A 17154-nucleotide genomic window follows, 5' to 3' on the forward strand; every position below is an offset into this window, starting at 1 on the left:
ATATATTTTTTGTGTAAACTGCAGGGCCACACACTGAATGGTGTTTTCTTATCTCTTTCCAGCTCAGTGCCAACATATGTATCTTTAAACTCATTGCATAGATTGCACTCAGCAAAGGAGCTATCCAGAGATTATTTGCAAACCAATAGGTGTCTGTATACTGTCAAAAAACCCTACTGATTATAACTAAGTATTTAAGCAAATTTCCAGAAGAAAATATTTTCTTTAGCACAGAAATATTTCTATGTAATTTTGTTAGGGGTAGAATATTTTTAAAGAAAAATAGGGAAGAATGTCAAAGTGTGTCCCTAGAAAGCCACAACATGAGCATCTCGCTCCCTGTCTGTTACATTGGATACTTGAGAATATACTGCTTTAATTCCAAAATGGTATTACATAGGGGATGGGGGGGGGGGGATGGGGGGGGGGATGGGGGGGGGGTGTCACATCATCACAAATGAAGAAGCAAAACCTTCCTTTCCAGAAGTGATTTAATAACCCCCAGCTCTTTACTCAATAGATCTGGCCCCCACTCCATCCTAGAGCATCCAAGACTGAAAGAAAGAAGAGTGTGAAGGAAAATGTTCTTGTATTTTGGCATGGTGTCTCAAGTCCACTACACATAAATGGTCACAAATTGTGTCAGATGAGAACACAGGACTGAAGGGAAGAATATGGATTACCTCATCTAGCCCCTTACAGTGAACTTAAATTGGTATAAAACATATATTTTATTTTATTCCAGGCAGAGGAATCTTTTCTTAATTTAAATCCAACCATCCAGTGCAGTCACTGAACACTACAGCTTCAGGAAAAAGTACCAAAGTCAAGTTCAAAGAGCTTGGTGTAATTATGAACCATTGTACAGTGATAGCACACAGGTTTCAGAGACAGTCTAGGCAGGTCAGCTTGATAGGCAGCGCAGACAGACTCGACCTCACTGAACATTACCAGAGCCTGACAGTGTTGCTTCAGTGCCCACAGCTCACTGAGATGGTCTGCACAGCCCAGCATTGTGCAGTACTGGGGTGCCTTAGTTACATGTGATGATCCTTTGCAGAGGGAAGAATTTGGTACATAATTCTTTACTGCTTGACAGCCCCAAATAACAGGAGTTTTTTTCCTTCAGAAAGTCTTTGATTCTCTTTAGAAATCTTTTAAATGTGGGTTTTCTTATTAATTTCCATCTTCCTTGTGCTCTTAGATCCTCTAAGCAGAGTGTATTTGAAACCAAAAAATCCATCTGACTCCTTGAGTACCTACATAAATGCTAACTACATTAGGGTAAGTAAATGTACACTCTTCATGTACTTTTGAGAAAATATTTTATTTGCCATGTGAATAACAGGCTTTGCCAAGGTGCCGCTTACTTTATCCTTAGCCATCTTCGCTGATAATTCCAAATCTTTTTGTCTACATATGTGTGATAGAAACAGTTTCATGAGCCATTTCTAACAAAGACCACATAGTCTTTGAATGTACAAAAATGGTTGTAATAAAAATAATTATCACATAGTTTATAAAAACATTAAGAAACACATGCATTACTGCCTGTTTACTTTGGTATTTACTGCTTCATATTGACCTACTGCCTTATAGTAAAGAGGGTTACCTTTTAAACAGTGACAGATACCAGTATTTTCAGGGTACCAATTGATAGTCCTGACATCAACCATTAAGTAATTAAATAAATACTGTTACAAGTGAAAAGGAACATAAAGAGATATGTTAAATATACACATGTGCCCACAACACAGCTGTTTACATTTTACTCCCTATACTGGTCACATAACACAGTGACACAATCAGCATGAGCCCTGTTGGAAAGCAGTATTTCTAAGTGTCAGGTATGCTATAGTCCTTGATCACACACACAGACAGCAGAGCTTTCTTGAACTCATGACCAAGTATATGCTAAATAGACGACAAAGGAACTACTTCAATCATATTTTAGGAGTGTAGTCCTCTGCAAAATTTAATGTTTTCTTTAGATTTATTATCCAGACCCTCAGCTGGAATAAAAGTAATAGTACAATGGGAATTTGACCACAGAGCTCTACAGTGATGTTGCTTCTTTAATTAACAGTACATTAATATGAAGGTAAACAGCACCATACCCCTTTCCCTGCCTCACTTTTCATCCTGTACTTTCAGCATTTCTTATGAAGACATCATCATGTATCTAACCAGAGTGATTCTATTTGGACAGCAATGACATCATATCCAAGAGCCAGGCCATCCATACATTGAGTTCTCTGAGGTCTCCGTTTTCCCTGTGCCACCACCTTTCACTCTCACATATGGTGATTCCTCCTGCTACTAACACCAGTTGAACTGTCAGCAACTGTGGAAAAAAATGCAACCCAGAAATGAAATGAAATTTCACATCCATGTGTACAAAGTCATTTGGCTTGTTGGGATCCTGACAGACCTTTCTTGGACAAAGTATGTTCAGGCAGATTGGTGAGTGGCAGGAGGATAGTTTGTGCCAGCTGAGGATTATCCCACTGGTTCATGCAATAAGTAACAGCTGTCAGGGAGAAAGGCTCCCAAAAGGAAGACCCAAGGCTAGTCTCCCACACCGCCTCATGTTGTTCTCTATTCACTCATTCCCTGCAGACATTGCCAGGCTCTCTCCTGCACTACTGTTGGGCACTGTCACTGCACAAAATCACAACTTTTCCTTTTCACACAAAAAATAAAAAGGTGTGGTTTGTTTTTCCCATTTCTTCTTGTCTTTTCCTCTCTTCTGCTTCCCCACTGTTTGCCTGACTTTTCTTTGACCTCCTGAATGCTCATGTGTGTCTTGGGACTCCCTATGCTCCCTATAGATGTTGTCTTTCCTATAGTCTCATAAAGGCACTTCTTCTGTAGAAAACACGTATAGCAGAGTCTTTGACTCCACAATCAATAGTGTATTTTAAAGTTTTTTTCCCATCATGAATCTTTGTAGATACCATTTTTATGGTTCTTTTCTCTCCTGTGGCTTGTTGACTATAAACCAGCTTGTAAACACTGGTGCAGTTTAAATTATAGATTAAAGTACCACTGGATGAAGAAAGTGCCAAAAACTTGAAGAATGGAGTTAGCTAAAAGAAGCCAAGTAAACAGGGAAATTTGTTTTATTTGGGAATTGTATTCTCAGGACCATTTAAGTTCATCAAATAAGTTTCCAGAGAAAAACTGTTCTACTGAAAAATTTCTGATCTGCTCTACTTTTAGTTGTAACTTTTTTCAGTTCAAATATTTTTTTTCTTTTATTTCAGATATTTTTTCTGCTCTTTCTGCTCTTTTATTCACCTGCAATATTGACTGATCACATGAATTTAAAGTAAATGTTTTTTGTGTCTGTTCCTAAACCAGGGATATGGAGGTAAAGAGAAGGCTTTCATTGCAACTCAGGGACCCATGATTAATACCGTGAATGATTTCTGGCAGATGGTTTGGCAAGAAGACAGCCCTGTCATTGTTATGATCACGAAGCTGAAAGAAAAAAATGAGGTATGAAAACTAGCCAAACTAAGAAATTATTCCTGTGGCTGCAGGACTATACTATACTATACTATACTATACTATACTATACTATACTATACTACACTACACTACACTACACTACACTACACTACACTATACTACACTATACTACACTATACTACACTATACTACACTACACTACAGACTTCAGAAGATACAGAAGGAAGCTAACATTATTATATATTGTATATATATTACCAATTATATTATAATTGGTTCTTAAATAATCTGCTAATAAGATATGTGAAAAATAATGAGGGGGTGGTCAAATACACCAAGTGCAATAGCATAGCCATCATAAGCCATTATGCATTAAAAAAAGGAATCCTGTTTTCTAGATCTGTTCTTTTGGGTTCCTCGCTTTTTAAGAAACACCTCATTTATCTATTTATGGTCACCTTTATACTTCTTTTTACTTTCTGGTATATAAAGACTAGATGGTTAATGTTTTGATTAGCAGTTTCCTGACATGGCTGAAGTTTGCACTTTGCTATAATGTCAGGGATTTAATCCATCCCTGATGTTACAAATCTTCTGGACCATCCCAGAAATACAGTTTGGGCTCCAAACTGTTGGGCGCCAACACTACAGAGGAATTTGGACAGAATGAAAATAATACTCTTAACCTTGGTATCAATTAGACTTGACAATTGCATTTTAGTGGCTAATGGCCAACTAACCATGGGTGCATAACACCATGGGTGTTATGCATTCCATGACTTTTGCATCAATTCCAAACTATATCTTCAATATCTTTATTTAAAAATCATGTATATTTTTGTCAGGCTTTCCTTGATAGTGCCAGAGTCTGTATTTCTGACTACCAGAAATTAGGAACAAAAGTCACTCTCCCATGCAGAAGACCAACACAAAACCTGTTCTGGAAGACTGAACGTTAAATAAGTGGTTTACAGGGCTTGTGAACAAGTGAGAGTCAGAAATAAAGGAGATGGACTTTTTTTCTTGAGTCCAGACTTAGTAACGACTCCCAGCTCCAGGTAGTTGCCTCAATCAAGTCTCAGCACACTGCCACATAAGCACCAGGGCTGTATTTCCCTGCTACACTCACACCCATGCTATTCAAACTCAGATGCTTGATGTTAGAGCAACAGAGTTTATTCAGTTAAAGTTTCTAGTCTGAGTGATCAAGGACCAAGAGTCTGAGTGCATTCCCAGGGCTCAAACTCACTGCTCCATTTAAATGTGCACTCAGTAGACATACTCTTCTTTCTTCTGCCCTTGACTGTTGCTTCACTTTTCTCAGCATGAGCTTGGACTTAGAGCATGAACTTAAAATCCAGGGCATTTTAAGAAACTGTAGATGAAAAGTAGGTCGGTCCTGTAAAATGTCCCAAGACCTATTCCCAAACCAGGTGCTATTTTGCACTAGGCTGTTCAAAGAGGTGTTCGGAATCCCACATTTAGGATTAATCATGAAAGCATAGCAATCAACCAGGCTAATAGACCAAAAGAGTAAGTATTTCACTGAGGAAATGCTGACTGTTTAAACACTCACATCTGACACCGTGTAAGAAGAATGACTTGAAAGAAGTGCCCAGTGGTTTTCATCATGTCAGGAAGCTCTGTGTTTACCTGAGTTACACAGGCTCTAGGCAGTGGTGTTTATCGGCATTGTTGTGCCTGGCAATGGTAATTTCCTCCACATAGAAAGGGTGAGCAACCTCAAGTTGTTCCCAGGCTATATAGAGAGGCTGTGTTTGTGCAAGCTGTCCTGTCTAGAAACCTTAGGAGCTCTCCTACTGTCAGCAGGTTCCTCCTGAAACCTTGCTTGCCATTTTATAAAAAGCAAACTCTTATTGGCCATGCTCAGCATATTATCTTCACTGTTAAAATATTTGCTCTCTATAGAGAAGGCAAAAGCAGATCTTATTTAGCATAATAGCACTTGGTATTTTTTCCTTTCTGGGGTCTGCTTTATTTCCATAATTTTCAGGGAGGTACATCTGCAGTATACAGACATACAAATGCCTTCATATCTTTAAGTATATTTATCCACTCATCCATATTCACCCCTGAACAAATAAACCTCCATAACTGACTGGTTTATAGGCTGTATTCCTCAGTTGGTGTAACACCAGTCAACCTCCGTTTGAGCTATGATGTACTGTAATGTATGAATTAATGTATCATGAAAGAGCTCTCAAATGAGAGACACATGAAAACCTCAATATCAACAATAAATTATTTTGCATAAGAAAAATTATTTGGGATGTTAGTGTCCTAGTTCAAGATATTGATGTAATAAATTTGCATTAGCAATGGGAATTGTGTGAAATGATGATGTATAAAGGTTTGTATAGAGTTACATTCATGTATCAGATGAAAAAATGGTTTAGACTTGCTGTGGTAAGTATGAGTTTTTGCAAGATAGATGAAGATATGAGTGTAGAATGCTGAGCAAAATATTTATTTCAGCTGTACAAAGGAAACATGTAGAATTTGTAAAACCTGCCTTCAAAACTGCACAATGTCTGAACAATCTACCTGTGCAAGGAGAGTCCACAGCAAAGGAGCTTCTGCCAGAATAACTGGTGAGAAACTTGAAAACTAAGCCAAAACATGGTTTTGGGGCTATTACAAGGAAAAACACATTTCATCTAGTGATCTAGGTACCCTCTGTGGTCGCTGAAGGGCAGTAGTCACCTCCAGAGTCTGATCCATCCCACTTAGAGAGAATGAGATAAATCATTAACTGAAGGTTAATAGTACCATACTGTACTATTCTGTACTAATATTCTAGGACACAATCCTCCACAGCTTTGCACACAAGGCACATATAATTTTCATATATCACTGAGTTTAGTCAGAACAACTGAGCAGTGGCATTTAGATAAATACATAGGATGTAAGAATGTCACAGACATGTGTATATATAAATATATTATTTCATAGAAAAGTTTATAGACTTCTATTGTGTCAGCTGATTTTTGTCATTGAGCTAGGTACTACATCAAAAATAAGCATTTATTCTGCCTTTAAAACTTACTAGCAATATTACCTGTTAAACAGGAAACATATTTTGGGAAGCGTAAGTGAAGAATCTTGTACAGCATTCTGCAAGAAGAGAGAACTAATACTGCCTGATGCATCAGATTACTCAGATAATGCAAATCTTTTTGTCAATAATTATATAGGACAATCTCGTTAACTCACTGTTTAAAGCTCGTGTCATATTTCATGTAACATTTTTTTCCCAGTTGGTCTATATATGGTCTACCCTTATATATGTACAGCCAAGTAGATTTTGGAATGCAGAAATCCTACCTTTTACAGACTTCGCATAAGCCTCTTTGAATATTACTTATTGATTGAGTATTGGTACCATAGATCGGTTTTGGAAGAACTTAAGAAGATTGGTGCTAGCTGTGAGGATTTCAGTATATGAAGGCAAGTCCTGCAAGCCCTCTTAAAGTGTACCCCTCATGCTTGAGTTAGTCATGACAGCAAATAGAGGGCAGGAGTAAAAAGGGATCCTGGAATTGAAGCTTTGCTATTATTTTTTTTAACTGTTTTGTTATTGGGACCTTTAATGTGTAAATGCACAGGCATAGCTATGTGCAGAAATACCCCAGAAGCAGAGTTGTAATAAAGCAACTGCACAAATATTTGAGAACTGTTAAACTAATTTTGTTCAGGGTCCAAGTCCAGAGAATGTAAAGGCAGTAAATACCATGTCACCTGGGACAGCCTTCCTCTGTTTGGCAGAACTGAGGGCCAGGCTGCACTAGGCACAGTTCTGGCTAGTTGAAAACATTGACTGTGATAAATCACAGGTACCAGCTCCAGACCAAGGCAGGGCCAGATCCCACTCCGCTATGGAGATCCACCTCAGGAGCAGTCCCATGAAGCTTGGCACCCAGTGGCCATGGGATAGGGCATGCCAGGAGACAGGAGAGGGAATGGAAGGAAGCCCAAGCCTGCAGCCCTGTCACAGAGGGAAGGACAAAGGCTGAAATAAATTAAAAGTCATGTGAGAGCATGTTTCTTGTATAAACTTCCTGTTTGTCAGGGAGTGTTTGGTTGGGGGTGGGGAGGGGCCGTGTTTGGTTGTTTCTGATAAATACTGTGTGCGGTGAGTTTTTACTGCTCGCACACACGAGGCTGGACACCAGACTCCTCATCCACTATATCTGATGTTTGAACAGGTTTAAAATGTACCTACTAGAGGAGAATTTTATTTTATGTCCGAATAACAGCTTGAGGCTGTTCACTTTTTTTTTATTATGGTCCTGAGGTTTTGTATATTATTTTGTGTATATCTGATAACTTTATCCCTCCTACCACCATCTTTTTCCCCTTTTTAAGTTAACTTTTGAAAACATGTTGATTCCCCACTCCTTAGAAGTGCTTGCATCAGCTTATCCCACCTGTATTTTCAAGGCTATTTTTAAAACAACAACAAACAGTAAGTTTAAAAGATGCACAGCAACAGTGTTAAAAATAATCCATTGTATCTCACGAAATGTAGACGGACTGTTAAATGAAAGTTATTTTAATGAACAGCCACATTTCATTGTCCACCCAGTACAAGTTGCCAATTCCAGTTCTGGGAAAGAGTCAAGAAAAACACTCTTCTGGAGTGCTTGAAGGCTTTGTAGTGAGCGTTGCATACTCACATTTATCAAGAAGTCTCAGGAGTTTACTCAGCTATTGTTGATTGTCAGGGCACAATTGTGTATTTAGACTTTTCTTTTTCCCATATTAGCACTGAAAACTACACTCCCAGGGAGGGGCATGAACTGCAGATCTGTCAGATGATAGTAGCTATATGTGTCACATGGGTAGACTGTGGGACTTGTGAACACTCTTTTTCATACAAATTTCTGAGTATTTTATTGCCATTCTCGATCTCTTCTGGGAGACGGCAAATTTAGGATGTTCGAGTAATTCTGCAAAAGACAGGATTTGAACGAAACCAGTCAGAATGGCCAGCATTATTTCAGGAAATGTGGCTTTCACACACCTTACACTATTAAGGTAATGAGTATCTATTTTTAGAAAAGTATTTATACAACAGAGGTGATTCAGTTCAATCCACTATTGAATTATTAAGTAGCAACATAAATATCACACCTGAGGGTAAAGCTTTGCATTTTACTGATTGTTTTTCTGGATCATTTTTAGCAGTATTTACTGGAAGTTATGCTTTATGACAATTAATTATATTAAAGGGATTGTTTCATTTTGCTGCATAATGTAGGCTACTGTCTATCTACCAGTTGCTTCAGCAAGAATTTGTGAGGAAATACAAACAAGGTCTTTCTGGGATTCCTATTATTGTAGTACTGTTCTCTTGGGGTTTGGGGGCTTTTTGTTTGTTTGTTATTTGGTTGATTGGTTAGTTGGTTGGGTGTTTATACCTATGTATTGGATATTAAAATAGAAGGCTTCCTTTAAATGTTGGGGTGTCTTTTTATTTAATTAATGAGTTGGACTGGGCAGCATTATTTCAGAAAATGTGGCTTTCAAACACCTTACATTCTTAAGTGAATAAGCATCCATTTATAGAGAAGTATTTATACAAAAGAGATACTTGTTTTCATATAGCCTATGGAGATACTCGAAATGAATACTGAAGACCTGAAGATAAGTGAACCATTACAGGGGAGAAATAATATTATTTGCCTTGTAAATACTATTTCTTCATCTCCTTTTTAGTAGATGCTTTTCAGATAAATTGCTGAAATAGTGTAACACTATTGATTCATTGAGAATTCTGCATACAATTTTGTGTAGCTTTAGCAAGACTGAAGAATTTTTTAAACACTAATTTCCAGAAAGTTAATAGTAAAACAAATCAGGTTCCTCAAAATACTTTAACATCCACATTAAGTCCACTTGAGTTTAGTAAGATCTAAGGACACATTTACATACTTTCTTGCATCAGGGCCCAGGAGAGTAAATAGGATAAAAAGTCTTGTGAGCAGAGGACAAATTCTGAATCCCTTGCTCAGAGGGAAATCCCATATGGAAAGACAAAACTTCAAAAGTTGGGTTTTAGAGTTTTCTAGGAAAAAAAAACCTCTTTAATTTTGAACGTGGAAAATAATTCCTATAACTGAACTTCACTGAGCTTTTAAGAACAAAAATAGCTGTACAAATTGTTCTGTGGAAGAGATCTGTACTGTGAAACTCAGATCCTGAAAACCAGGCCTAAGTCATTCAGTAAGAACTCTGCAATATCTTATTTAGGAATACTTCTGACATGAATAACGCTTCTGTTGAATTCATCTGAATTTTGCAGAAAAATACCTTCTGTGTAAAAATTAGATCTGGATATGGCTCCAGGATCCAGTTTGTTGGTGACACTGATGTTTGCTTTCCAGAAATGTGTGCTGTATTGGCCAGAAAAAAGAGGAATCTATGGGAAGGTTGAAGTTCTTGTCAACAGTGTGCAAGAGTGCAAAAACTACACTGTCCGTCAGCTTACCGTAAAGGTAATTATCTGCATCTGAGAAGTATCATTCATAATGCTCTCTTTTCTTTACTCTTAAATGAAATTAAAGTGGTGGCTTTTTTAAAGGGTATAAACTTTTACAGGAGGAGCTATGAAGCTGCAAGGTAGGGTTGAGACCACCGTGCTGGAATACTTACTGTATTGCCACTCTGGCAATAGTAGAGACTTCAGAAGAGAGTGCAAGTTTCATTCTCTTGAATTGCATTTGTTTTGGGGCCCTTTTAGCATTGCCAAGGCAAAGTAAAGGGATTTTAGTTAATGACTAAAAAAAGATACACTGCTCATATTGTGTGCTGAGTGCAACTATCTGAGAACCTAAAAATACAAGAAGGAAATCTTCATACTTTCCTGGTTCTCACTAAGCATCAATTTTGCAAAATAAGACAGATGTCCCTCTTCCGAGTTAACTCCCCATACTACACTCTCATGCTATCAGATTGACCTGCTACTCATGACAGAGTATTAAAATAAATAATGTATTGGGAAAATTTGCTTAGTGTTTCAGCCTGAGCATTGAGAAGTGAACAGAAGTCATATCATCCAATGCAAATTACCCTAGCCCATATTTAGCCCCTTGCAGAAGTAAGTGTTAGCAGACTGTTGGAGAGAATAACTGAACAAATTCGGATATCTTATTAATCTAGGAGGGCAGTTGTTCTGCATCTTTAACTTCAATATCCTTGTAATTTTAGTATAAGACCCTTATGACAATGACCTTAAAAGGTAGCAATACATGATAATTTAGAAATTCAGAAGCCCATCAAGCTATTCTCTCTAGATGTTGTTGCTGATATATCACAGACTTCTGACAATACAGTCATGAAGTCAGTAGTCAGATGGACAAAACAGAACTTACACAGCTGGAAAAACAGCCAAGTTTTCAGGTGCACAAAATCTTCTTACAATTGGGTGTCTGGGAGCACATCAGTTCCATCCACAGTTACATCCTCCAAGTCTAATATAAAAAAATGTTTAATCTCTCTTAACATTTTTACTGTCTTTTTATCATAACATTGTAAGAAATAAAAAGAATACAATTGTTCATATAAAATATTTGTGTTATTCTCAGCAAGGGAATCAGTCCCACAGTGTGAAGCACTACTGGTACACATCCTGGCCGGACCACAAAACCCCTGACAGCGCTCAGCCTCTCCTGCAGCTCATGCTGGATGTGGAAGAGGACAGGGCAGAATCACCGGGCAGAGGGCCTGTCATTGTGCACTGCAGGTAATTAGCCAGTCCTTAAGTGACTGCCTAAAGCAAGGCTACAGCAAATTGCATCAAATAGGCCTCTTAAATAATGTGTTTGGGGAAGAGCAAAATTACCCATTTCCTCTTCATGCTAATTGACTTTTTTTAGTTCATATTTGAGGATATGAGTTTTTAGAGAATTCCCTTGTTAGCAGGTCGCTTCTGAACTGCTCACTATTTCTGCTAATGAACTCTGCTTTCTAAAGACCAGCTGGAAAAATTATTTTCCTTTTGTTTCTTATTTATGATTTGCATACTTTCTTGTCTTGTTGCATGATTACATACCTAATTCAGATGCAGTGCCTGGTGACCGGTATATTGCAGAGCAAGTCAGTTTTGAAGAGCAAGCATCAGGTCCAAATTTGGAGACAAAACACATCAATACTACAATTTGTGAACATTTTCACAAAAGCAATTGGTTAGATATTCAAGAGCAAAGTGTTATTCAGTACTCAAGAATAGAGTACTATTTCTATATATGCACTCTATATACTATGCTGACACAAATTATAATGCCAGAGAATGACCTTCTAATTTAATTCTGTTTTATTGCTTTATATTGACTTATTACCCCATGTTGAAATTTAAATAATAGGAAATAGCACTGTATTTGTTATATTGGTGGAAAGAAGTAGATGAAGCAAAACAAAAAGTAAAAATAAAATCAGTGTTTTCTTACTTGGTTTGTCTCTTAACAGTGATGAAACATCTCTTACAGTTGGGATAATGCTTCTTTTTTTTCCATAAAAATATATTAAATCAGAACTGTTCATCTTGAACAACTTCTTTCCATCTCCATATTTGGAGATTTAGAGAAAAGGAAGACAGATTTGAACCAACCATAATTTTTGAAAACTAGAATTTGATGAATAAGCAACTTTCCCAAATTTTATGCAGCTGTATTTGTCAGAAATTGCAGTTTACCTAACAATGCAGAAATCTGTGGATGTCTATTGAGATTGCCCTTTTTCTCGTATGGATCTTCATTAATGAAGGTCTTCAGAAGAATGGGATGTCTTTCTGAGATGAGTGATATGGCAGTAAGGTCTGTAAACATGGGCAGGAATTTATTAATGATTAAAGAGAGATATCATCCCAGTTGTGATTAAAATTCATAGTTCTTGGTATCAATTAGACTTGAGTCTAATGAGTCACAACTCAGATACCTATATGTTCACTACTCTATGGTTTACAAATCTCACGCTCCATTTTCCAGTCAGTTTCTTCCCTTTTTGTCTGAGTGAGAGGGCTATGAAGATCTGGACCTCAAATTCATGTTTTAACTATTTTCCTCCAATTTTACTGCCATTCAGCATGATAGCCATAAGATGCACTGCATTCCACATTACTTAAGCAAGAGACAGAGTGGGGCAGAGATTCTCAACACTGTTGAGGCTTCAGGGGCAGAAATTGTGCCAAAGTGGCTGTTTCCCAGCAGGCATCAAGAAAACCTGGGAAGTTATGGCACCAAATCCTTCACTATCCTGCATAATCACAGGAGACAGAGTTAACTTCATCAGCATGGGTCTAGGTCCTTTTTGCTTTCATGGTTAGAGATATGGTTAGCAGAACCCCTCTATACTTTGAGGGCTTTAAACATTAAAGCCTACTGAATTTTGTCTTTAGGCTGGCTTCTCCCCCTTTTCAGTGCATATCTCCATCATTTGCATGGACTAGGCCAGAGAATACTCAGATTTTGTAGTGCTAATGAAGCTTGGTTTTCTTACCATACACTTGTGTACAATCTGAAAAAATGTAAGCCTCACAATTACCCACAGCTGGACTGTGGGAACAGTGCACACTTTCATTTCCCTCTATGAAAGTGTGCTGAGAAGTCAGCCTTCCTAGACATGCACCCAAGAACTCTGGGTTCTAGCAATTCCATGTTTCATATCTATTTACTGTTTTCCATGTAACTCCCTGATCTGTGAACTTCATTCCCCTATTAAATTTTGCCTTCTTTTCAGCGCTGGTATAGGAAGAACTGGATGTTTTATTGCCACAGCCATTGGTTGTCAGCAGTTAAAGGAAGAGGGAGTTGTAGATGCATTGAGCATTGTCTGCCAGCTACGAGTGGATCGGTGAGTTCCAGAAGAACCACAAATCAGTCAATTTCTGAAGTCATTGCCAAAACGATTTGGTAATGATCAGTAATGATTCTGAAAACATTTTCACAGTTGAATGTTACTTTACATGAAATGGCTGCCATTGCTTTTGCTGACTTTTATGACCACATTAACTGAATATTCAAGGTAACAGTTGTATTTAGGTCCTGAATAAGGAATCATATTGTTTTCTGGGTGAAACTTCCACTGTATGAAATTCCCCTAAAATTACAACCATGTAGTTGCTGGGTACTTGTCCCTTCTCTTTCCCTTCCCATCCACCTAGAACTTTCTGCTTGCTGTCTGCATCATCCCATTAGGACACAGGAGTGGTGAGGCAATCTGGAGACAGGGGATTTTCTTTGAGCCTGGATTGATGAAGAAATTCAGGCTCATTGAGTGTGTAGTTTCTTTGAGCACTGGAGAAAGACAAATCTGGTTCTATTGCTATTTCCTCAGTTGTGCTGGGGATACTTTTGGATTGAATTGACAAATTTACCCAGCCTAAGAAAATACCAAGGCATTTGTTCCAGACTTTTCTGAAGTCAGTTCCCTGACTGAATTCACAGCTTGGGCACAAGAACAGTGTAAGCCAGCATTGTTGCAGAGTGCTTTGTTTTGTGAAACCATGGCTGAAGAGGGATTTGTGTTTTAAAGGAAGATGTGGGTATTGTGCACAATGGAAACTGCTGGTTGGGTTGTACTTTTCTTTCTTATTCTGCTTGGAGAAACAGGATTTTTTATAAAGTAAATAAACAGGATTCTACCAAGAATAGAGGAGTCTCCTCTTTTGCTGTAGGTACCAGATCATATAATCTCCTTGCAAGTATCTTAACTGCTTCTGACATGAATGTCTTCTTTAAATGAAAAAAATTCCTGAGGGTGCAAGTACTGAAACAGAGCTTAGTTCAAAGAGTTAATATATAATTTTTGGTGTTTTGAAGAGCTCTGGAAATGTACTGGAACCGTGAAGTGCAGAAGGACCAGAATCCATATACTTGACTGTGTTTATGGATCATCTCCTCTGCCTTCCTCTCCCATATGGCTTCACTATACTAGACATTGTAATGTGATCTTTACAGGATGACATGAGCCACTTGGAGTGTAAAATTCTCCAAGGGAGTTATTGACCTAAAAATCTCAGCAACAAAATAAGAAGGAATAGCTGAGGGAAAAATGCTTACTCTGTTTTAAATTACCAACTGCAAATTTCCAACCCTCATTTCTGAATATCTGTCTGCCTTATTGAGAAAGGTTTGAAGTGTTCTTCCCCATTTTTTTATTTCCATTATGAGAGAACATTTTCTTATTGCTTTTACAATCCATTATAGAGAAGTGGAAGCAAAGTTTGGTCTCAGCTGCCTCTTTTAATATCCCTATTTCACACATAAAGAAACAACCCAGATTTTCAGCATTATTGACTGACAACACAATTTTATTGAGTGGATCTGCCTAATGAACTTTCTTTTACATATTAGTATCCTAGATAAACTAGGAAAGAGAATGGAAATCTGACCCAAATATAACATTCATAGCAGCAATTTCCATGACACAAAGCTTGTGATAAGAATTGTTAAATATTGTGATTTGTACATTTCTGTACTTTTTCAAGTTTCAGATTATATAGACTACAGAAGTCTTGCTTCATATTCTCAGGCATTGCCTGAGACAAAGCGTATGTCTCTGTTTTAATTTTCAAAGACATTTTTCTGGATAAAACTCAGTAACCAAATCCTGTCTTTTATTTTCTTGTTTCTTTTTTTCCAATTGGCCATATTGCAGAATGAATCTCACTGACCTGACAGTTTATAGTCACAATGATTAAGGCAAAGCGTAGCAGCCCTTAAGACTACAGTAGTCACTGCCAGCCCTATCAGATCCTGGGTCCATAAGGTGGCCAAGTGTCACTATTACGTGGACAAAGCTCGATGAGACTGGCCTCCCCTGCTGTCACAGTCCTGACATGGTGGTCATTGGCAAGTGGTGTGTGACACAGGGTCATTACTTGTCTCATGAAACTGGCAAAATGAACTTAAAGCCCACTCGACTTGGCTGCAAGAGCTGGCTGTGGTCATTGTGGTGTTGCACTGCAGTTACCAGCACAGCCAACATTAGCAGTGGGGTACAATTCTGAGCAGAGCAGGATCAGTGCTGAGGCTGTGTTCCTCATTAATGCTGGCCAGTAGCTGAGCTCCAGTTTTTTCTGCGTTCATCAGTTTGCCCTCAAAGAAATAAAAAAGGAGAGTTTAGCAGAACAGGATGGTTTTATCTGGCCACCTGGGATCCAGCAACCTGGCTAGGAGGTACACTGAGTATTTTATCCCTGGTATCCTATCTCCACTAGGTTCCTGGACACTCTAGCTTATGCTCAGAGCTGCATCTTCCAAGCACAGGTTACTGATGGAATGAACATACTCAAGGATGTTCACTCTCATGTGGACTTTTTATCACATGGGTCCATGACCACATTTCTACCAAAGTGAATCGAGCAATAGGAAAAAACAAAAATAGCTGACTTCAGGGACTCACAAGTAGTGTTGTAGTGACTTACCAAAACATTCCTATTGCCTAGCATATTCAGTGAAAACCAAACATTCATCCAGACAAATTGCAGATGGTGGCAAAAAGTTATGCTGGAAAGTAGTTTAATTAATAGCCCATGTAGCTCTCCCCGGAAACAGAGTTTTAAATAGCACTTCAACTGGGATTGAGACAGGACAGAGCTTTTTCTAGGTAGGGTATGTCCAGGTTCCACTTCCTTCTTAGATGTTTAGTGTAAGTGGATCTGACCGTAATCATCAGTGCTGAGATGATATGAGAAAATGGACCATCCAGTCAAAATAATTTGCCCAGGATGGAAATGCAGCCATGATCTGTGTGAATTTGTAAAAAGTTAGACCCACAGGTCTGCTCAGCTTGCTTTTTTTCCTAGTTAATTTTTTATATTTTACAACAGAAACAGGAAATGTTTGATGTGAGGCATCTTCAAGACTTACTGTGACATCAAGAAACTTTGCACATTCTTAACCTTAAAGGCACATTCTTGGAATGACATCCGATAACTTTGCTCTTGGCTCCTCAGACAGGATGAAAAGAGTTTCCAGTGTGCGTCAATTCATTGTTTAAGTGTTTTGACTAATGGCCTCAGGTTAAAAAAAAAAAATCCCAAACTCTGCATCACATTCATTCTGGAGCAGACTGCATGCAGCTGCACTAGCAGCAAGCCAGGGGGCGGGGTAAAGGACCCTATATGCACTCGCTGCAACCCAAGCCAAGATGGTCACAATCCCTGAGCCCTCAGGATAACAGGGTCTGTTTCTTCCCAGCACCAGCCCAAAGATTCTCAAAGAAGCAGAGAGCCCAGCAGCTCACAGAGTAGCTGGCAGTGCAAGCTGGCAAACAGATGAAGGCTGCACACCCAGAGCTGCTGTAGCTGTGGCTACATCCCTTCTGGGCACTAGGGACATGGGAGAGGAAACCTCCCTCCTTGAGCAAATTTCCTCCTGAAACGCTCTTCCACACAGACATTTCCACAAACCAATGTCTTGGGATCACAGATAACTCCCTGCTATTAAATGTGAGCCATGCATAAGAACAAAGGTAAGAAGGACTTGGGATATTGGTAGATGAAAAATTGGACATGAGCCGGCAGTGTGCACCTGCAGCTCAGAAAGCCAAGTGTATCTTGGCCTGCATCCAAAGCAGCATGGCCAGCAGGTCCAGGGAGGGGATTCTTCCCCTCTGCTCTGTTCTGCTCTGCTCAGCTCAGACCCCACCTGCAGTGCT

The 17154-nt window shown here is 38.6% G+C and overlaps 1 protein-coding gene across 1 annotated transcript in view; it reads left to right on the forward strand.

Moving 5' to 3' along the window:
- LOC131572571 (receptor-type tyrosine-protein phosphatase R-like) overlaps positions 1-17154 on the forward strand; it is a 146943-nt gene that overhangs the window by 126018 nt on the left and 3771 nt on the right. Inside the window, exons 11-15 of the mRNA XM_058825820.1 lie at positions 1205-1284; positions 3364-3501; positions 9882-9992; positions 11082-11239; positions 13231-13344. Of these exons, the coding sequence (XP_058681803.1) occupies positions 1205-1284; positions 3364-3501; positions 9882-9992; positions 11082-11239; positions 13231-13344 (601 nt within the window). The remainder of the gene's footprint in view (positions 1-1204; positions 1285-3363; positions 3502-9881; positions 9993-11081; positions 11240-13230; positions 13345-17154) is intronic.

This window comes from Poecile atricapillus, chromosome Z (assembly GCF_030490865.1).
Source record: "Poecile atricapillus isolate bPoeAtr1 chromosome Z, bPoeAtr1.hap1, whole genome shotgun sequence".
Classification (NCBI taxonomy): domain Eukaryota; kingdom Metazoa; phylum Chordata; class Aves; order Passeriformes; family Paridae; genus Poecile; species Poecile atricapillus.